Here is a 23,977-nt window from a genome sequence, read left to right as displayed (position 1 = left end):
CAGCTAAGGAAACTGAGGCAAACAGGTTAAATGACTTGCCCAGAGTCACACAGCTAGTATCTGAGGCCACATTTCAATTTAGGATTTCCTGAAATCAGCCTAGCGCTCACATAGCTGTGGTACCAGAGTAAACACTTTGAAAACTTTAAAACACCATAGAAATGGGAATGGTTATTATTTCCAGAAACATTCTTTTAAAAGACTAGAAAAGGGGTTTTTTAATACTCGTTAATCTCACAGAACTATTGATACAAAATGAATACTTTGCAAACTTTAAAGTATTATAGAAATGAGAATGGTAATTATCCCTTCCCAAGTCATTCTTTTAAAAGACTAGACGAAGGGGAAACTTCCAGAAGGATATAAGAAGTTATCGCTTCTGAAAACTAGTGACAAGCGACAAATATCGTTTTCCCCAATCGCTGTTTTTTTAATTTACACAAGTAGCGTCTTCCCTAAGAAACCCCACCCCCTCACAGCCTTCTCCATCCCATCTTCCCTCTTGCGACGAACATCATCTCGCGAGACGGGACCTTTCCCCATCTTCGCCCCCCTCCCATTGCCCCTTTACCTTTAGCTCCCGTCGGCTCGCACTTGCGCAGAAAGCCGTGGAGAAGCCGAGGGGGTGGGATGAAGGAAGGGAGGCGGGCCGAGTGATAGAAGGTGGAGCCGCCGCGGGTTCTCCCTGACGCGCGCTCTCTCCCCCACTCTCCGACCTCCCGACCTCACGAGCCCCGTGGAACTCCGTGGGGCTCAAGCCCAGCGGCCCAGACCAGCCGCAATCTAGGTCGGACGGACTTAGAGATCTTCCCAGCAGCTAGCTCCTCTTAGCAGTCCCGGTGCTAGCAGCGGCCCAGGGCGTCCGGGGAGCCTGGGAGAGGAGAGCAGCGCCGCGTCGCTGACACTTTAGGTAGGTTACCTGCTGATGGCGGCCCGAGGGTCCGGGGGGAGGCGAGACATCTCTCTCGGACCGAGAACGGCGGGGGCTGCTGGGGCCTGGAGCGGCCGCGAGGACGCAGAGAGAAAAGCGGTGGGGGGGAGGGGCAAGAGGCCGGAGTCCTGCAGCCCGCAGCAGCCCCCCAGCATCCCTCGCCCCACTGCCTAAGCCTTGTTCCCCTAGTCTCTTTTTCCCCCTTAGGGCTATGTGGAGTTTGTGGAAGGCACTGCCTAAAGGGTTTTTCTGAGGGGGTGGGTAGGGGCAAAGAAGGCTTTTGTTTTGTTTTTCCTTTTTAAACCTTCCTGGGGAGGGAGACTTCTTGGGCTTCATTTTCCTAGGGCTTTAAAGAGCTTTAAAGCTATTGTAGGCAATTGCATTGTTGTCAAATAGCCTTGATATATATCGTGATCCCACCGGGAACTGTGTGTGTCTACGATCTTAAGGACATACTGCTGCTTAGTATGGACTGCAGTTTGACAGTCAAATGGACAATTATTCTGTGCTCTAGATAAAGGAGAGACTTGTGCCTCAAACAGTCTTTCTTATCTGAAAACAGTCATTGGTGTTCAATTAAACACCTCTGAACTCTTGGGAATATTTCACTTTTTATATATTTCTTTGGAGTTGATGGATTTATGGAAGAGGAAAAAAGTAATGTTTTTATAGCCTCTATATTATTTACCTGATGGTTAATGTTATAGTTAAAGTTTATACTGCATATCAAAGTTGTGACCCCACTACTTACGGTACTTGCTATATTCCATGAGATGAAAATATTGGATTTGGTTACTTTTTTTTTCTCTGTAGATATTGATTAACTTAACTTGTGCCTCTCACTGGGATATTAGAAGCACCAGTATAAAATTCTTAATGCTAATCATAATAAAAAACTTTTCAGTATCAATATAGGTAACTTTTGTTATAGCTGGTGGAAGAGTAGAAATGACCAAATTTGGAAATAAAGTCTTTTAGTATTGTTTTAAATCAATAGTTGTTTCAGAAATTTCATTAAAAATTAGATTTTTACATCAAAATCTTAAATTTTAGGTGTGAGATTACTTTCTTTGGTTTATCTACCAAATATGGCATTTGGTAAGCCTATTCTAAGAACTGCTCAGTACTGTGATTTCTCTTCCCTCCCCCTTTATATTTTCTTTTATAGGAAAAATTATTAACAAATATTTTATCTTAATGATTTAAATTTACTTTGGATTAATGTGATCTTTAAAGATAACATGTTTTAAAGTATGTTTTGTTGTGTATTTTCCTACTTTACATTCTGTGGAGTAGAATTAAAATACACTGCTTACACTGACACCTCTCAAATGACAGTGAATATTGTTACCCTAACTCAATGAAGAGTAGACCACAACTCAGTACTCTGCTCTTTTTAACAGTGTAACCTTTCATATAGTGCTCCAGAAAATCTCAAAGATCTTTTATTTCATTTAATTTTTCCAATATTCTTAAAAGATAGAGCAAAATTGAGTAATCTTTTTTTAAACTGATATACAAATGGAGACTCAGAGGAAAATGATTAGATCAAGATAAGATCAAAGCTAAGAAACTATTTTAGTTCATTCAGTAAATGAGTAAAAAAGTAAAAAGTTTTATCTTTTCTGTGGGTACAGTGTTAAGTTCAATCACAAAGTTGATGTCAAAACTGAATGTCTACATTATTTAAAAAGAAAAGGTGATGTTTTGTGACCTGAGGCTTAGATTTATACCTCACCATGGTTCGATTTTTCTGAGTTTCCTTCCTAAAAGTACTTCAGTGCCCTAGATGTGTTGTGTTCTTTTAAGATTAGTTAAAATATAATTATTTGGAAATTATCTTTTTTAATATTTTGGGGTATCCTGGGATATCATAAAAGTAAAATATGTAATCATTTCTCTAGTCCAAAACATATTTTGGAAGGATGAAAACTTAGTAGGTTCTGTCCTTTGTATTCTAGGGTTTGTATTTGGTTTGAATAATATAAAAAGCCTCATATGCTTTCTGGATCAGTTGTAGGATTGATTTAATGATTCACTTCTGCTTTCAGTAAGAGAACTTATGAACTGGTTTAATCTGAGACCCTGAAATATTTTTTCAATGAACCCAAATTAGACATTTGAACTAGGACCACATTGGGCATTTAAACTGATTTTGAATTGCAACTTTTTCTCCCACCCCTTTCTATCTATACCAAACCTTCTGGTAAGTTTTATTCATACCCTAGGAGTGAGTTAGAATTTGGCCAGCCTTTGGAGGGGAAACATTCATTCCTTTTCATCATTGTGAAGGCTTTGCAAAGACAGACTTTCTTGGTACAACTACTTTGTTGGTTATCACACTAGCAAATGTATAATTTCACTGATCAGTGAAAATGTCTATTGAGGGAACTTGAACTTGACAAGCTTGCATTTATCCAGTTTTGGTTTTTTGGGGGAAGGGAGTATTAGAAAACAGTCTCAAATAAATAGAAGCTAAATATTTAAAAGGGAAGAGAATGTGTTTGTATGTGGATTTAATCTTAATAAAGTTCACCTCTGAAACCTTGGTGACTGGTTCAAAATCTTTTTATTTAAGATTTCGATACTACCCTCTTCCAAAAGGATTTGATTTGGTTTTCATTTTAAACAGGATGTCAGTAGAACAACTAGGGATAGGAAAAGAACAGAGAACGTTAGTATTTAAAATAAGCTAGTAATATCCAAGCTTTGAATTTGACTCTAGTTTCTTGGCAGTTACGTTAAAAAGAAAGACACAATGTGTTATGTAGTTTTCCTTTCCTGACAAAAGAAAACAAGTTTGCAGATAAACTTAAGAAAATAAACAACTAGACTCAAACTGGAATTTACTGCAAAAGATACAGAAATGTCATCCAAATGATTAGATTGTTACTTGATGAAGGAATTTTGATGTGGGGGAAAGAATAAAAGAGAACTCCAGATTCCTTACTTCTTTTTGATCTACTTTTAATTTTGTTGTTGATCAGTCATTTTTGTGACCCCATTAGGGGTTTTCTTGGCAAAGATAGTGGAGTGATTTGCCATTTCCTTCTCCAGCTTATTTTACAAATGAGGAACTGAGGCAAATAGAATTAAGTGAATGGCTCAGGCTCACAAAGTAGTGTATGACACCATATTTGAACCCAAGAAGATGAGTCTTCCTGACTTTAGGCCTGACACTCCATCCATTGAATCACCTAGCTGACTTTTTAGTACATAGAGAAAACTAGTAGAATCTACGAGAATGATTAGTTAATTTATTACTCTCAACTATTTTAGTGTCTTAAGACCTTGGCTGAATTACAGTCATTTTGGTTAAGGCATTATATTGTTTGATAATTGTGGTCCCTTTAGCTCATAAATTCTATGATTCCTCCAACAAGTATCTATAGTGCAACTATTTTTTATGAATGATTAAAAGAATGTGCTTTAGACTCCATATAGGAAGATAAGAAAATTATTATTCTATTACTAAAGTTAAAGAATCACATATTTTGCTGGACAAAAAGCCAATAAACTTTAGCATGGGCAAGATTTAGCAGGTATCCTATTTGTAGATATTTTCTTTAGGAAAGAGTTGTGGATCTTTTCAACAGGTGTTTAGTTGAGTACCCCAAAGTTCAGGGTTGAAACATTTTTAAGGCAAATACTACCATATTATTGCTTTGTTCATCAAAAAACCTCAACTAATTTCTTGCACAATGTTTAATTTTAAGTACTGCATCATGGATAAAAAACCAACAGAATAAATTAAAGGCAAAATGTATAAATAAGTTGTAAAATGAATTGACCTATTGGGTTTCAGTTTAATCACTTAAAAGATGGTGAAAATCTGATGCTGAGAGAAATAAGCAGAACCAAAGAAGAACATTGCATACAATAATAGCAAGTTTAAGTGGTGAACAACTGTGATAGACTTAGCTCTTAGCAATATAATGATTCAAGACAATTCCAATAGACTGGGATGGAAAATACTGCATCCAGAGAGAGAACCATAGAGACTGAATGTGAATTGAAGAATAGCATTTTCAACCTTCTTTTTTACTTTTTTTTCTCAATTTTTCCCCCTTTTGATCTAGTTTTTTTACCCCACAAAACTAATATGGAAATATGTTTAAAATAGTTGTACCTATGTAATCTATATCATATTGCTTGCTCTCTTGAGGAAGGAGGGAGGTAAGGAAGGGAGGAGAAAAAATTTGGAACTCAAAATCTTACAAAAATGAATGTTGAAAACTGTCGTTACTTATACATATAATTGAAAAAATACTTCTGAGGAAAAGGTATTGTGACTGATAATCTTTTTCTGATCATAACTAATAATGATAATAGCACGACACTGTTTAGAGTCCTTTTAAATGTTACATTATTTTTACATATATTTTCTCACTTGAAACTCAAAAAACCTTGTGAGGTAGGTGTTATTATCTTCCATTTTATAAATGGAGAATCTGAGGCTGAGAGATATTAAGCAATTTGCTTGGTCCTTCCTGACTGAGACCAGTACTTATCCATTATACCTCCTCTGATCAATAAGTCAAATTTGATTTTTTTGTCTGTTTGTTTTTAACTTGATCAGTGATTTTCTCAGTTTATGAAAGTCCCTTCTTTCAATGTAGAAGGAACTCTCTCCAATTTATAATCTTGCGAAGTTTCTAGGGGAGCACACAGAGGTTACTCAGAATCAGCAAATTATTGGGGATGCATGGTCCCAGATTTTCCTTACTCTAGGACCAATTCTCTATTTACTATAACAGGCTGCTGTTCATCAAATTGTTTCTTAAATCACTAAGACAAAAAGACATGCTGTCTTCCTTCATAAAAGAAATTATTTAATTGGAAAATATAGCTAATTATAGTTTACAAAGTTGTTTAAATAAAATTTGAAGACATTGGGATCCCTTTTTTGACATCATTTATTATTGAGATGATCGCAATCAAGTATTTAATCAAGCAACTTACTATGTGCTTGGCATAGTAGTACATACTAAAGATTCAAGGATAAAAGTTGTTGCTTTGAGTTTACAATCTAACCCGGGGAGATAATATGTATTTATATAGTTATATACCAAATACTTTTTTTTTATGAGGAAAGGTAAAAGTAGAGTTGGTGCATATTTTCTGTTGTGGATGATAGATGATTGTGCATTCAAAGTAATCTTTGAGGCTGAGATATAAGAAAGTACGAATTGGTTCTTTGCTGTTTGTGTTAATTTTGGCCTAACAATTTAAGGAGGCACAGCCAACGACACACTATCATCCCTTTGTGCAACCATAGGTTACAGCAAATGAAGTAATATTGAATGTTATGGATAATTACAACTTGGCAGTATACTTTCCAGAGATGTTCCTATAGAAGAGGTTGACCAACACATTGCTAGAGCTAACCTATTGTTTGGGTGGTTCCAAAAGAATATAGATAAAAAGAGGTTTTAGACTGCCCACCAAACTGAAGGTCTGCAGAGCCATTGTACTGACCTCATTGTTGTATTCCAGTGAAACCTGGATAGTATACCAGAGCCTTGCCAGGAAACTGAATTGTTTCTATTTGAATTGTTGTAAGAAGATTCTGAAGATTATCTGGCAAGATAAGGTACCAGACACTGAGATCTTTTCTTGAACTAAACTACCAAGCATTCAAATCTACTGCAGAGAGCGCTACTTTGGTGGACTGGCCCCTTTGTCAAATGCCAATTTTTTTATCTATTTTATGGAGAATTCACACAAGGCACATGCTCACACAGAGGTCAGAAGTGATATAAGGATTGCTCAAAGTTTTTCTGAAAAATTCTGGAATTGATTGGGTAACATGGGAAACACTGGCAAAGACCACCCAGACAGTATGATGTGCTCTCTGAATGAAGCAGAATTTCAGGAGCTCAAAAGAAACAGGAGATGTATAAATTTAGAGTCATCTCTATGCCAGTGTTCATGTGGACTGTTTGTTCCCAATCTGTGATAGAGCCTTCCGGGCTCATATTGGTCTGATCAGCCATAGTCAGACAACTCTGTACCTTGACTCCAACATAGTAATTCATTTTGGACTTCTTCCAGAATGAAGGACAGCAGTTAACCAACCACATATAAGATTTTTGAGGAAAGGAACTCTCAAGAAAAAGGGCTTTGGGAAAGGGGCTCCCAGGAAAGACTAAATTTGGAAAGTAGTACTTTAGTGGATCCTTGAAGGGAACAAGGCAGAAGAGACAGATGTAGGAGAGTATTCTTGCTTATTTTACTTGTCAGTAAATCAACAAGCTTACAATGTTATAGATATTGTTGTAGATACTAGGGTACAGAGGAAGACAAAAACATGATGATTGATTTCATACAGGAATGATGTTTATCTTCTAATGGAAGAGACATGAACATGCAAACAACTAGGTATATTTAAAATATAAACATTATAAAAAAGGATGTAATCTCGGCAATGGGATAGAGATAGAGGGCAGCAATTGAGATCAAGAAAGATCAGAAAATACCAGGGAGGAGCTAGTCAAGAAAGACCAGGAAATACAGAGGAGGAGGGAATGTATTCTGGGTATGGGAGACCACAAGTGAAATGTGCAAGGGAAAGCAAGGACAGTATCAATCTCATTTTATATGGAGGGAAATAGTGTAAAAAACAGAAAGTTAGCAAAGGGTCATGTTGTGAAGGGCTATAAAGACCAAAGAGGATTTGATATTTGATCAGGTAGAAGGGGATCAGAAATGGGAAGACATTGAAGTTTATTGATTAGCTCAGACCTGCACTTTAGGAAGATTACTTTGACAGCTGAGGGTATAGTGATGTTGAAATACAGACTATAAGGTCTAGAAGAGAATGAGATGAGGTGAAGTAGAGGCACCAATTGTAGGACCTTCTTGAGGGGTTTATCTACAAAAAGAAAGATACAGAATGAAAGCTGGCATAGATGGTAGGATCAAATGAGGGTTGTTTTTTTTGTTGTTGTTGTTGTGTTGTTGTTGTTTTTATAAACAATGAAGGAGACATAGACATGTTTGTAAGCATATGAGAAGTAGCCAGTACTTAGAAATTGAAGATTAGTGAGACTAGGAATGATAGAAAAGGAAGTCTCCAAGAGATGATTTGATGCTATGGGAGTATATGTGAAGGAGTTTGCCTTGGCAAGAATGAGAGCCATTTTTTGTACAAGTTGAAGAAGGAGATAATAAGGTAAGATGTCTGTGATTTGAGATGAGAGGATGAAGAAGAAATAGCTTTCATCAAGTGGTCTCATGTTTTCTTTTTTTAAAAAAAAATTTATTTAATATTTTCTTCCAGTTACATTAAAACACTTTTTTTACATTTGTTTTTAAAACTTTTGATTTCCAGATTCTCTCCTTTATTTCCACTCTCAGCCCACTTAAGAAACCACATGTGAAGTTATGCAAAACATTTCCATAAAAGATATGTGGTGAAAAAAAAAAAATCTCCCACCCTTAAAAATAAAAATAAAATTAAAAAAACACATCCTCAAGAAAAATAAAGCATGAGAGAGAATGCTTCAATCTGTATTCAGACACAATCAATTTCTTCTCTCAGTATGGAGAGGATTTTTCTTCAAAAACTCTTTCAGAGTAGTCATGGATCATTGTACTGCTAAGAATAGCATTAACAAAGTCAATTACTGCTAATCATCCTAGACCATTGCTGTTACTTTGTATACAATACATTTTACTTTACTTGTGTTCATGGAGGACTTTCCAGGATTTTCAGAAAGCATCCTGCTCATCATTTCTCATAGAATAATAATATTCCACTATCATCACATACCACAATTTATTCAGCCATTCCCCAATTGATGGACATCCACTCAGTTTCCAATTCTTTGCCCTGAGAAGAAAGCTCTTATAAATATTTTCATATATAAGGGTCCTTTTCTTTTTTTAAATCTCTTTTGGGATTCCTGACTAGGATGCATGAATTTGTAGTCCTTTGGGCATAGAACATATCTTTTGATCATTTGTTAGTTGGGGCATGGCTCTTATTTTTTATAAATTTGACTCAGTTTCCTCCATATTTGAGAAATGAGGCCTTATCAGAGAAATTTGTTTCAAAGTTCTTTTTTACAATTACTATTACTACCCCTCCCATTTATTCTGTTCTCTCTCTCTCCTTTCACCCTGTCCCTTCTCAAAACTGTTTTGCTACTGACTACTGCCTCCCCCAGTAAGCCCTCTCTTTTATCACCCTCTTGCCTTCCTATATCCTATTCCCCACCTACTTTCCTGCAGCATAAGATAGATTTCTATATCCATATTGAGAGTGTGTGTTATTTTTTCTTTGAGCCAATTCTGATAGAGTAAGGTTCACTTACTTTTCCCTCCTCTTCTCCATCGTAAAAACTTTTTCCTCCTTTTTTTATGGCAGATAATTTATACCATTACACTTCTTCCCTTCCCTTTCTCCCAGTACATTCCTCTCTTACCCTTAATTTCATTTTTTAAAAATATTATACCTTCATATTTTTCTTTTTTTATTAAAGCTTTTTATTTTCAAAACATATGCATGAATAATTTTTTACAAAACTTCATGTTCCAAATTTTTCTGCCTTTCCCCCTACCTCCTCCCCTAGATGGCAAGTAATCCAATATATATTGAACATATTTTTAAAATGTTAAATCCAATATGTGTGTACATATTTATACAATTATCTTGCTGCAAAAGAAAAGTCAGATCAAAAAGGAAAAAAATGAGAAGGAAAACAAAATGCAAGCAAACAATAACAAAAAGAGTGAAATCAATGCAATGTTGTGATCCACACTCAATTCCCACAGTTCTCTCTCTGGATGTAGATGGCTCCCTTCATCACAAGATCATTGGAACTGTCCTCAAATGTCTCATTTATGTCTTCATATTCAACTCACATCTGTGCCCTCTGTCTATATATACTTCTAACTGCCATAATAATGAGAAAGTTTTAATGAGTTCTAAGTACCAATCTTCTATATAGGTATATAACTAGATAAAGCTTATTAAGTCCCATGCTTCTCCTTAGTCCTGTATCTGAAAATCATATTTATTATTCTCCTTTGGTGTTTTCATCATGAACGCTTAAAAATTCTCTATTTCATTGAACTTCCACCTTTTTCCTGAAGAATTATACTCAGTTTTGCTGGGCAGGTGATTCTTGGTTGTAATCCTAACACATTGCTTTGTAGAATATCATATTCCCTTCTCTCTGGTCTTTTAATATAGAAATTGCTAAATCTTGTGTTTTCCTGACTGTGAGTCCACTATACTTGAATTATTTCTTTCTGGATGCTTATACTACTTTTTTTCTTGACCTGGGAGTTCCAGAATTTGGCTATATTTCCTAGAGTTTTCACTTTGAGATCTCTTTCAGAAGGTGATTGGTGGATTCTTTCCATTTCTGTTTTACCCTCTGGTCTAGAATGTCAGGACAGTTTTCCTTGATATTTATTTTAGAGATGATGTCCAGGTTCTTTTTTGATCATAATTATCAGGGAGACCAATAATTTTTAAATTATCTTTCCTGGATCTATTTTATAGATCAGTTGTTTTTCTAGTGAGATATTTCACAATTTTTTTTTTTTTTGCTTTATTATAGCTTTGTTATAGTCATTAACTTCCATTTGCTCATTCTAATTTTTAAGGAATTACTTTTCTTAGTGACCTTTTGTATCTCCTTTCTCATTTGGCCATTTTGCTTTTTAAGTCATTCTTCTCATCAGCTTTTTGTATTTCCTTTTGCACCACTCTCAATTCTCTTCCTAATTTTTCCTCTATCTCTCTTAACTTGATTTTCAAAATTCCTTTTATAGCTCTTCCATAGCCTGAGCCCACTTATTTTTCTTGGAGGCTTTGGATGTAGGAATTTTAACTTTTTCTTTTTCTGAGCGTATGCTTTGAACCTTCTTATCATCATAGTAACTTTCAGTGATCACAAACTTTTTCTGTTGTCTGCTTATTTTCCTAGCCTATTACTCACCTTTTAACTCTGTTAAAGTAGGCTCTGTTTCCAGAGTGGAGGGTGCCCTGTCCCAAGCTTCACAAGTTTTATGCAGCTGTTTTCAGAGATCCTTTTAAGTACCTGACCACAAACCCCATTGTGGCTGCTAAAGATCTAGCCTGCTAAAGCAGCAGAGTCCTTCCTCAATGCTAATAAAGAGAACTCCTGTGAGCTGAGACCATTGGAAGCTGCCACAATCACTACTGCCCATCCCCACTCTTGGTTTGCTGGTTTCCCAAGGTCTCTTACCTACTGCCGACCTTCCAAGTCATCTCTGGTGTCTCTGGGCTGAGAAATCTAAAAACTCCTAGTGCTGCTGCTGATTCAGCATTGGGAATGAGCATTAGACGCCTACCCTGTTGCCACAGAGCTTTTCTGAGCCAGGACTGGGGCCAGGCCAAAGCTGCGCTGCTGTGGCCTACACCAGAACTGCATGCTGGACTCCCACCCTGGTGCCCCAGATCTTTTCTGCTGCCCTTAGAAGGCCTCTTCAGTGTCTCTGAGCTGAAGTGTCTGGAAGCTGCTAGTACTAGTGCTGATTCAGAAGTCCTAGTCCAGTTCCTGCTTTGCTAGCTATGGCCGCCGGGGCCTGGGCTTAGGTGAGCTAGGACTACAGGTTCTTCATTGAAGGTCCTCAAGCAATGACTTCATAACAATTTGTCAGATATTGTAGAGGAAAAGAAAGTAAGACTTGACATTACCTAATGACTGATTGAAGAGGGAAGCCAAGGAAAAGAGAATCAAAGATAATTCCAGTGTCTTTAGCTTACACTTCTGAAAGAGGTCTGCAGGTTCTTCTTTTTATTATATGCACTTCAGTTTTCGCTGATTGGGTTTAGGTGTAGATAAGAGCCCATTCACTACATATGGTATGTAATTTGGGGTTGCAGTTTGAAACACTGTGCCTTTTGTGACATTTTTAATCCCTGTTCTCTAATTTCTAATAATTGCAAAATTATATGTCTTTCTTTCATATTTTAAAGTCTTTTTCCTAAATGTTATTTAAAATAGTTACATTTACTACTACATGTTTTGAAGTCTGAAGCACTGAGATTTTTTTTCTCACACTACTATATAAGTGATATTTGTACATATTAATATATTATATTCCCTTCCTGGCACTATAAACTGTAAGCTTCTTGAGGTCAGAAAATATTTCACTTTTGTTTGTGTTCATGAGTGCTTAGTATATAGAGGCGCTTATGCTTGTTAATTATTTACTGCATTATTGTATTTCACTTATTTTGTTTGTTGTGTTCCTCTGACAGACTGATTCATCAACAAATATCCCTGCCCCCCTTTTTAAGTAAAGCTTTTCAAAACTGCACCCAGACTTTTGGGATATCCTATACTTTTTTTTTTTTTTTTTTTTTTTTTTTTTTTTTTTGGCTGAGGCAATTGGGGTGAAGTGACTTGTCCAGAGTCACACAACCAGGAAGTATTACGTGTCTGAGACTAGATTTGAACTCAGGTTCTCCTGACTTCTGAGTTGGTGCTCTAGCTACTATACTACCTAGCTATTCCTACCCTCTACATTTTTATACACACACACACACACACACACACATATATTTATTTTTTTATTTTTATTTTTACAGCTCCTAAATTTCCCAATACCAGAGAGTTATCCCATGTAACAAAGAGAATAATAATAATCTTAATAAACCAAAGCTTTTCTCTCTACGGGAATATAGTAGACTTTGGGGTGAGTCTCTGTCCTGAATGACTTTCAGGGGAAAGTGTAAGTCTCAACTGATTTTCTAGTCCCCCCCCCAGAGCCTATCAGGCTCTATCGTTATGCTGCTTTAGTACATCACACTAACTCCTTTTTTAACCTATATATTTTCTTTGCCCTTCATTTTTCTTGCATGTGCCTGGTCATAAACAAGAATCAGCCTCAATACCTCAGACAGAATCATTTATTACTGCAGGGGTACTACCCTCTCATTCTATCTATATCCATTGATCTATCTATCAAATATATTCTTTACATAAATATTTCCTTATAGGCAATATGAATCCCCTGGAGTTTTTTGAGTTGGGGAATTGATTTGTTTATTAGGAGAATCACTATGAAAACTGAGTAGAGAATAGATTGGAGTGGAAAGAGGTATGAGGTAGGAGTTAAAGAATGACACTGAAACTAGAAGGATGGTAGTAACCTCAATAGTATTAAGGAAATTGGTTAAGAGGGAAGGGATTAGGGGGAAAGAATGATGTTAAGAACATGTGGAGTTTGAGATGTGTACAGAACAACCAATTTAAGATGTCCAGTATATAGGTAGGTAGTGATATAGAACTGGAATTTAGGAGAAAAATTAGGACTGCATATATTAATCTGGGAATCATCTACATAGAGATCTCACCAACTGAGATAGTGTAGGGGAAAAGAGAGGGTCCAGGCCAAAGTCTTAGGACCCTGGATGAAGATCCAGCAAAGGAAACTGAAAAGGAATAGTCAGATATTTGTAGGAAAAGAATCAGCAGAATGTCATGAAAACCTTGAGAAAAAGAATATTCAAGAGAGGATGATCAACATGGTAACAGACTGTAGAGAGAGCAAAGATTAACACTGTGGAAAGACCTTTAGATTTGGCGATTAAGACATCATTGATAACTTTAGAGGAAGCAATTTCTGTTGAATGATGAAGTCTAAAACCAGATTGCAGAAGATTAAAAAAACAACGTGAGGGAGAAGAAATGTTAGCATTTAGTGTATCTGATTTTCTTAACAAGTTAAGCCAAAATTTCAAGAAATTGCTATCCACATGCAGAGTGAACTATGGAGACTATATGTGGATTATAACAGTATTTTCACCTTTGTTTTGTTTGTTTTTTTTTTCCTTTCTCATTTTTCCCCTTTTTTGAATTTTCTTGTGCATCATGGTAAATATAGAAATATATTTAACAGAATTGCACATATTAACTTATATTGCATTACTTGAGTTAAATGATTTACTCACATTAGGTCATACAACTCTCATCATATTATGACATAAATTTCAAGATAAAAAGGGCATGAGAGGCCACTATCGCTCATTAGAGTTATGACTTAGGAAGGATTGTATTGTGGGGACTTGGAAGTGGAGAAAGGAAAAGGAGAGAAATCTAATAATAGATACATTTTTTTTCATTATTTTTGAAATGATTGTGTAGTCATAAGCCTTTGTATTATCACTTTTATTGATAGTCCCTACAATGCCTTTCTTAATGCTTTCCCATCAAAACAAAACAAAAACCATTAGCTTTTTTGGCTGTCATAACTCACTATCAACTTAGTGAGGTGTTTTAAAGACAATCTAGCCCTATTATCCCCATCTTATACTTGTTAAATAGATTTTTAAGGTCTAAGTACAAGATTTATCTTCCTTTTAGGGTTACTTTCTACTCTGAATGAATCTTTTATATATGTCTTTATGTTTCTTTGCTTATAATGTAATGTTCTTAAGGTCAGGGGTTTTGTTTGCTTTTTCTTTTGATCCCCACTGTTTAGCATGATATACCTCACTATTGACAATAAACAATAAATCATAAATGATTATTGACTGATTTTTTGGGGGTGGTGCTGGTACTAGATTTTAGGAAAGCAATCAGATCATTCCCAGCTTTCCTCTTCCCTGTCACAAACTCTGAGATTCAGTGCTCACTTCTTCATCTAATTCCTTTCATTTCTACTTTAGCAACTAGTTTCTTCCTCCTGGTGAGAATGAGTTCTGCATTAGCAATTGTCTTTGGTTCTATTATCTCTTAAAGGATGAAATGCTTTAAGGAATTCAGGAAAATTACTTGAAGAAAGAGTTCCCTGAGATATCCTCATAAAAGTCTCACATAACTTCAATAATCATACCACTGTAGCAATCTATGTTCTATTTCTTGAATTCATCATTTTTATTTTTCATTCTGCCCATGTTCTAGACTATATTTTGAACAATATAGCTTCTTTTTATGCCTCTATTGATTTTTCACTCAGATGTTCTCCACTGTGATTGATCCTTGGGTTTTCAATACATTAGTATTTTTTCACAATATTCAGTGTTAGTAATATTCTCAGCCCCCCCTTTTTTTAAACCTATCCTGTTTCTTTTAAATAAGAAAATAATAGTTCCTATCTCACCACATCTTAAACATTACATAAGGTCAGATTTGGCTCCTTATGTTAGTATCTCCAGTTCTCTTTGTTTGTAACATCTGAGACCACAGATTTTATTATTAACTCCTTGCTTGAATTCTGTCTGTTATTCTTCTGGATTTGTACCTATTCTGTGATAGATATATGTAGGCAATTTTCTTCCTTTCCCTTCCATGTTAATTCAAAGCTCTTTTGATTAATTTGCAAGCCATTAGGCAAACATAGATACATAACCATATGAACCCCTCTCTTTTTCCTTATAAATAGATATACACATATATGAATGTGTGTGTGTGTGTGTATGTATACACATTTAATCGTTTGTAAATAAACATTTAGATGTGTTAGCTGTACATAGAAAGCAGAAGTTGTTTTTATTAAAAGGGAAGTAAATGGCTGCTCACAGTCATGGTACTTTTAGATCTCAAATATAATTATTTATTTAATAATAAGACAAAAGAAATAACACTACCACCATGGTACTCATATGTTAAAACAGATATAGTAATAATATATATTGCAAATGATAAATACATTTAGATCACTTTCCCTGTTCTGTAATTAGGAAGCATGGATATATGCTTACAAGAACCTAGCAGTGAAGCACATGATAGAGGAAAACTGATATGTTCAGAATAACTAACTAAGGACTGCTATATTTGATTTTATTGGTCCATTTAATAACATATGCACTCCTATGAAGTCTCTTCTTTACTAACAGCTTATCTGCTGGTTCTTACTCTTTGGGCACTATTTACTCTTACTTACTCTTCATATTCTTTTCTTCTAGTCTCAAACTGATGTAGCCTTTACAAACTCTTTTAGCTTATAGTTGCCTTTTAAACGAGTTATTAGAAATGTTTTTTTTTTTTCCTATTTCAATTATTTACTTGGTCAACAGTTTCCTTTAAGTTGGAGAATTGCAAAGTTCATCAGGCTGACTAGCACATAAAGACAAACTCAGCTATTCACTCAGCAGGATGTTGTGCAGCTGTCCAGTCAAGGGGTAGCAAAACAGCTCTCAGAAAAAGTTCAAATTGACTCTCAAATCAAGGCAAATAAACCTAGCATCTTCACTGTCTAATTTAACCTCCTTGCATAATCTCTTTTCCCTTTTCTGCCTCTTTGTCACAAACCAGAACAGGTGACCAAAAAACAACAGGTTTTACTTCTCCTAAGCTCTTATGTGTTACAGAAAAAAATAACTGGAAGTTGACTCAATATTTAATCATCCAGAACTAAAAGAATATGCCTTCTTGTCAGTTGACTATTCTCCGTGATAGTTTCTTCAAACAGCTCCTACAAAGCTGTACTCTTTGATTCTCTGCTGAGTTTTTATACTCTGCCATGAAGTCTTCTAAGCATTTACCTATTACTTGCTTTGTATTCTACTTAATCTGTGAATGTTTTATTCCCTAGTTCATTGGATCATAGACTCAGAGCTAAAAGAGATCTTAACTTTCAAGTAATCCAGTCTTTTTATTGTACAGATGAGCAGACTGAAGGTGAGAGGGGTTGCCTAAGTGTCAGGGAAATTCAGGTCATTAGAGTTCAGCACTAGTACTCTCTCCATTGTTGTTAACATACTACTCTTTTAAATTGTAAGTTATAGTGGGGAAGACAGGTACTGTTTTAGTTAGAAATTTATGTCCCTAATATCTAACACTATAACTTACTTGTATGCAATAGATGTTAAAAGGAAAATTCTTTGTTACAGCTTTTACCTTGGTTAATGAGGTGAATGAAGCTCAGGAAAAAAAAAAAAAATTGGAAAAGTTTATTCAAAATACTATCCTGATGGGCTGATCACTAGAAATTAGCAAGGATTTCAGGTTGGATCTAGCTTTTATTGTTAATTTCATAATAAGACAAAAACATTCCATATGGGTCCATATCGGGCAAAGGGGATGGACTATTGCATCTCATCTCTTCTCCAATTGCCATATATGATATTTAACAGGTAGGAGATGATGCTAATAAGTAGGACTAAGTGCTAAAGAACATGTTATACAAAAGCTGCAGATTGGGTGACACCTCTTCCAACACTGACTGACAAGCAGAATTAGGAACACTGAATTATAAGTTAACTTTCAGTATAGGCATTATAGAATCAAATCTAGACACCAAAGTTTGATGGAAATTAGAGCAATTTTATTAAGAGGTTCAACAAATAGCAATCATCCAGAGTATGTGTGCAAAGGCATAGTCCACATGAAACTATGATTGGGGGCAGGGGTAGGTCTTGGAGATGGGCATTTATACATAGAAGTAAAGAAGCAAAGGACTTTTCAGGTGGCTTCAAGCTGCTCAAGGATATCAGAAAAGCATACTTAATTTAAACATTCTATAGTTTGGAAAGAAGTCACTATATCTGTTAGTAGGAGATTGGCTATTCAAAAGGTACAGAATCCTGAAGTAGGTAAGGATTTGAAGCAAGATAAAGGAATTTTACAATATGGAGTCACTTTAGTTACTTTGATACATTCATTTATTTAATCTCATTCCTTGCCTAGTTATCCCATCTAGCAAGAAGATAAGGTTTTGAATTTTTATATATACATATAAATTTAATGTTGGATTAGGGAAAGATTTTGGGTATCTTTTAAACTAAAAGGAAATACTTTGAGAATTGAAATTTGTTTATAAGGAATGGAAAAAAGAGTGGCAGATTACCATAAACAAGCTTTCCTCAAGTCTTTGAGAAAATTCCCTTCTTCTCAAGTTTTTCTTATTTGGTAGGGATTTTATTACTTTAATCAAAATGATTTGACTAAACTTATATATTAGATACATTGAGATCCTAAAAAGAATTTTATTATATTAGTTATAATTTATATATTTGATTTATGACAACAGATTAGTATGAGTGAACAAGTTCATGTTGTTGGATTATTTATCTAATAGGATATTCATAAGCTAAACTTTTTGTGGGATGAGATTACTATTATCTATTGTATTTTTTTCTAGGTTTTGTATTGCTCACCTAAGAAAGCTTCAGAATGAGCAGTCGAAGGAAACGTGCCCCTCCTGTCAGGGTAGATGAAGACAAGCAGCAACAACTCCGTTGGAATATGCATGAAGACCGAAAACATGAAGTGATTATCCTTGATGATGATGATGATGATGAGCCTATCCCAGGCCCAAGTTCCTCATCTATTCCTTTAATTATTATAGATGATGATGAAAGTCCAGAGGAGGAAGAAGAGCACAAGACCAAAAGAAGATGTTCAAAGTCAGTGAGCTCATTAACAGATGAAGAGGAAACTAACTGTATTTTGCCATCTTTATTAATAAAATTAAATGTTGTCATTTCCCCTTATCACCTAACTAGTTCTTGGAAAGCATTTTTAGGTGAGCTGACTCTCCAGCTTCTTGGTGAAGAGGTTTTAATTGAAAGTTTTCATGAGAGAAAGTTTACTTTGATGACAGCAGATTCAAGTGATCAGTTGCAGATCTCTGTTCATCCAACGTGTAAAGAGGTGGAAGACCAACAAAAAGGACTTGAAGAGCCAGTCAATGTTTCAGAAAAGAGTATTTTGGTGGAATCATCCTTGAGTAATGAAATGTTAGAAGATCTGAGGTGGCTACAGAAGAAGAAAATTGTAGAACTTTACCATAGACCAGAAGGGATTCAAACCATCAAGGTGCTCAATAATGGTGGCCTACTTTAATTTATCTTATCTTAGCAATAAGTTTTAATGGGTTAAAAAAAAGATATGAAAATCTTTCATAAATTTCTGCATATTTCATAGGAAGTTATTGCTGAAAAGGACCTTAGAGACAATCTCTAATCAAAGTTTTAATGAAGAAAGTGAAATGCACAAGCTTGACAGATTTAATTGCCTAAGGTCACACAGAGAAATAATAGGTCAATAAACTATGTACCACTATATTAAGGCTCGGGTTAAAAAAAAAAGCAAAAGACAGTCCCAGCCCCTAAGGAGTTCATACTCTAATAGGAGAGAGACCAAGCAGACACATATGTCCTAAGAAGCTTTATATAATATTAAATAGGAAGTAATTACCAAAAAGAAAGTGTGAGAGTGAAAAAGGGTTTGTAAAAGGCTTCTTGTAATAGTAGATGAAATTTTAATTGGGATTTGAAAGACACCAGAGAAGCCATGGGAGAGATAAGGAATGGGAGCATTCCAGGCAGAGAGGACAACTAGAGAGAATACAGAGAGCAGTCAAGTCTAGAATCCAGTTCTCCTGATATCTAACTCATTGTTCCTTCTACTTTATCAAACTGTCTATACATGCATTCACCCTCTTTGAAACAGAATCTAATAAGTTTTGGATTTGGGGGACACTTTTAAAGATTTATGTGATATTTTGACTAAGTTTCAAATTTCTCTTTGAGCTCCACAAAAGAAGAGTACTATAAAAATGCAAATAATTGTCACTAATCCTGGTCAGTGCAAAACTTTTATCATAATGTTATTTTATTTCTACCTGTAAAGACACATCAAAGTGAAAATCTACCAAGTTTTTAACAAGAAACAAGTACAAACATTAGAATAGGTCCTATTTTTTATAAGTAAAAAGTACTTAAGTGGTATCCATCATCCATTAATCATTCTTTTTGCCTCTTACAACGATATATATATATTTGGAGTTTATTCTTCTATGGATTTGAGTTTTTAAAAATCTTTTTTACTTGTTAATTTAAAAAGTAACATTTTACTTATGATTTTATAAATATTTATAAGGAAAATTAGGAATTTGTCAACACAATGATTCCTTTGGTTCTAGATTTTTTCGTAATTTTGTACCATATTTAAAAGTATTTTCACCTTCTTATAGTTCTCCATGTATACTTTGAGAAGAAAGTTAAGAAATATGTTTTCCTTGCTTAATTACCATATCTCTTATCCCAGTTTTTTCTCTTTTGGAGAAGTAAACCAGAGTGTTTGTCAAGCATTTTTTCTTTCATGATCAGATGGTTTTGATTTAAAGAAGTAACTGCCCTTCTGACTTGGATGGAAAGATAGAATTTACCAGTACTTCTCTATCTCCTTTCACATTGGAATTTTTTATTTTTTTGGCGAGCCTTTCTCATTTCGTTAATCACTATGAGAGCACAATTCTAGTTTAAGAAAACTAAAATCAATCATTCCAAGTAGCAGTCAGAATCATATCTTGGGGAGAAGGAATAAACACAATAATGAAGTTCTGGATTGAAGCAGAGGCAGTAAATGAGAGTTACATTGGAAATAATGAGAAATGAGGGAAATTCTCTATTTCAGGTTGAGTAAATTGCTAATAGAAAATAAAATGTCCAAGAGCTTTAACTAGTAGCATCTAATGATGCTTCCCATGGCTTCTAACGCTGACTAAATAGATTCCTGAATGGTAAGTCAGCTAGCTTTCGTAGAAGAGTTTAAGATCCATCTTTCTTTTTTTTCCATCCCCATTGATGATGATAAAAGGTTATTGACATCCCAGTGTGCTACCATTCTGTAGTAAATGTTTAATCATTTCAGTCAGTGCAGACTCTTCTTGACCCTATTTGGGGTTTTCTTGGCAAAGACATTGGAATGCTCTGCCATTTCCTCTTCCAGCTTATTTTTTTTTTAGAGGAAGAACTGAGGCAAACAAGGTTCATACAACTAGTAAGTATCTGGGTCCAGATTTGAACTCATGAAGATAAGTCTTCCTCACTCCAGGCCTAGCATTTTATCCACTGTGCCACCTGGCTGCTTCTCTATAATAAATAGTAATATTGAAATTGGACCACAATAACTGTCTTCCTTTTCTCTTTTAGATCAAAATTTCATAGGTCCCAAAATAAATACTTAAAAGGAAAGGAAATCTTGAATTTTACTTTATTTTTTGTATATTTTCCTTGAAGTTCTCAAAAACATAAGCTAGTAGCATTGATTCAAAACTGAGGAATTGCTGGGGGGGAAAACTTAGAAAATTTAAATTATAGTTACTTTGTCATCAATTTTTATGTAATTCTGAATAAGTTATACTTCTTTAGTAAATGGAAGTAAGAGTTTTGTTGTTGTTATTGTGTTAAGAGCTTTAAAGATTGATGAAAAGTTCTCTGGTTAAGAGTAAATCTTTACATATTTTCCTGTTACCCCTTGTTTAATTTAGTGGGAAAATATGTACATATACATTAATATTTACTATAAAGAGAATATGTTAGATATTACATGTTATTACATTACATACAATAAGTACTATATCTAACAGTTATAAAAAGCAATGTTGAGATTTTCATTGAAAATTGTAAAACAGTCATGATCATCAAATATTTTTTCCTCTGTTCCCATAATACCCTTTTAAATATTAATATATTCTAAATTTTTTATATTATTGGTGAATATATTTCTGTAGGTTGGAATATATCTCTTAGAAGCTGGCTTAGCTAAGCCTGATTTTCTCAGTGATGGAAATGGAAGAATAAAAAAGGCCAATCAGCTGATCCAGAAACTAATGGAAAAGTTTTATAACTTTATAATTCCAGGTAATTTCTGTCTAAAACAACTATATTTGAGCTATTACTATTTGCAAACATTTTAGTTTTTTCAAAACTATGTCAAGCAAAACTTTAATAATAGTAATTATATTGAATCATATTTGGCAAAATTAATAATAGTAAATGACTCTGTTGAAATCACTTATATTGTTTGTTAGTAATATCTGGTTACTAGAAAATAACTTGGAAATAGAAAGAATGAAGAAGATTTATTTGTGACTTTTCATTTAAATCTAAGCTTAATTGTAAAGTACTTTGGGGTTATATACCTTGGTGTTTTTGTTGTTTTTTTGTGGGGGGTTTTGGTGTTAAAGTCTACCTATTATCTTAATTAGAAAGCATTTATTAGACATCAACTATGAATAAGGCATTTTACTATGTACTAGAGGAATAAATAGAACAAATTAAATTATCCTTATAGGGAGAGACAAAATATGTGTGTGTGTGTGTGTGTGTGTGTGTGTGAAGATTAGAAAAAGTTTGTAAGACTTGGTTTTCAATCTATGTTTTGTGATTCCATGAAGAAAAGATAGGAATAATTACAATACAAAAGCATGGAGATGGGTGGTGGAGTATCATGTATGAGTAAAAGGAAAAGACCAGTTTGGCTGATCTGTGGAGATTATGTATAATAATGCATAGAATAATGTATAAGTGTATGTTTAAAGTTGGGGCCAGCTTGTGAAGAACTTTAAAAGCCAAAAGATTGTATCTGATTCTTGAGTCATTGAAGTTTATCCTAGAGGTAATAGAGAGTAATTGGTGTAGGAGAGTGACATGATCAAATCTATATTTAAAGACAGTAACTTTTGCAATTCTGTGGAGAATGAATTGGAGGAAGACTTGAGAGACAAGACTAAATTGTAGGCTATTAGACAATAATCTCACTAGCATTTATTTGTTTAGCACGTTTTTGACTTTTTTTGACTCCAATTCCTATGCTCTAATGCTTGCATCATCTGGCTGCTTAGAGGTGAAAAGGGCCTAAACCACAGCAATGGCTCTCAGTTGTTTGTTCTTTGTCCTTCTTTTCAAAGAGGACCATGCCATTGGGGAAAGATGCCATGATATGCAAGTGATTTGGATTTAGGAGAGGGAGGGCTGGGGCAAGCTCACCTGCCTCACTTTCCCCTTTAGAGCCATCTGGATTCAGTGGCTAGCTATAGATCAGGATGATTGGAGATGGCCTTAGATACAATGGGAGACTTTGGCCTTTTTAAGGAAAGATCTTCAACAGATCTCAGTTTAAATGAAGCCACCCCAAAAGATTGCTGTTTACATTCAATCTAAGTCAATCAGGACCCAAACAATGAATTTAAATGGGGATTGACTTGGGATGCATTGGTGGCCAATGGGAATCAGATTGGTTTTGGTTTAAGGCATGATCCTTAGAAATTTAGCCAGTATACCCCAAGACACCTTGGGAGGAAGGGAAAGAGAAAAGTGAGAAGAATTCCATCTAAATTTTATGAATTTCATCTAAATTTGGAAATCTTCAGCACCTACAATAATCCTTTGCTTTTAGATACATGCTTAAAAATGTTTGTTGAATTGAAATTACCATGTATGGAGTAATGATAAAGAAATAATATTTATATTCCAAGTTATATAGTAAGAAGATAAAATGAAAAATCTCATTAGAAGATAGATATGTCACAAATATACTAAAAAGTACTATGAGTTCTTGTTCCCATCATTTAAAAATGAATGAGGTTTTTAATAAATATTTTGTTTTTCAATTTGCATAGATATTTTGGAAGAGGATGAAGAAGAATCTGACAGTGAGCTGGAGAGACAGAACATTGAAGAATTATATGACTTTGTGAGACATACACACCAGCAAGAAGCTCAGCACTTACAAGAAGATGTCCAGCATCCAGCACTGATTCCTGTACTAAGGCCATACCAAAGTGAGGCTGTTAACTGGATGCTGCTGCGAGAAAATTTCAAAAATTCTCCTGCTAATGGCAAGTATGAGTTATTTAAAGTTAAGGCACAGAGCAATCTTAGTGTTCTAGGAGGGAATTGAGGGTGGGAGGTAGGGGAGTGAATAATGAGAGAATTGGTCACCAAGGAGGTTGTACGTTTTAAGGGATTTCTTGAAAATTTAGATAATCAGTATCATTTGTGTATAATTAGGGCTTATTTGTTTGTAAATTTTGTTATAGTAATTCTTCCTGTAAAAAATTAAGGTTGTTTTGATCCAGTTTAAGAAGTAAGAAATTTAATTACTAATGGTTAACCTTTCTAGAAGTGACTTTCAAAAACCTGATGAGAAATGGTAAAGAATAGTGTGACTTCCCTATGAAATAAAAGAGCTAGATTATTATTCATCTTGAAGGGCCTTTCTACTTCCCGAATCTTTTGTTTTAAATAATATTTTCTGAATGAGATGGAGAAAAGGAAAGGTATGATTGGTTTTATATGATATTCCCTGATAAATACTCTCTAACTTC

At 34.8% G+C, this 23,977-nt stretch overlaps 1 protein-coding gene across 1 annotated transcript in view; it reads left to right on the top strand.

The window, feature by feature from the left end:
* Window positions 1-632: 632 nt before the first annotated feature.
* SHPRH (SNF2 histone linker PHD RING helicase) overlaps window positions 633-23,977 on the top strand; it is a 99,292-nt gene continuing 75,947 nt past the window's right edge. Inside the window, exons 1-4 of the mRNA XM_051997907.1 lie at window positions 633-910; window positions 18,002-18,678; window positions 21,380-21,509; window positions 23,270-23,488. Coding sequence (XP_051853867.1) covers window positions 18,034-18,678; window positions 21,380-21,509; window positions 23,270-23,488 — 994 coding nt within the window. The 5' untranslated portion in view covers window positions 633-910; window positions 18,002-18,033. The remainder of the gene's footprint in view (window positions 911-18,001; window positions 18,679-21,379; window positions 21,510-23,269; window positions 23,489-23,977) is intronic.

Source organism: Antechinus flavipes, chromosome 4 (assembly GCF_016432865.1).
Source record: "Antechinus flavipes isolate AdamAnt ecotype Samford, QLD, Australia chromosome 4, AdamAnt_v2, whole genome shotgun sequence".
Taxonomy (NCBI): domain Eukaryota; kingdom Metazoa; phylum Chordata; class Mammalia; order Dasyuromorphia; family Dasyuridae; genus Antechinus; species Antechinus flavipes.
The sequence above is the reverse complement of the archived record's forward strand: the minus strand, read 5'-3'. Positions and strand labels throughout refer to the sequence as shown.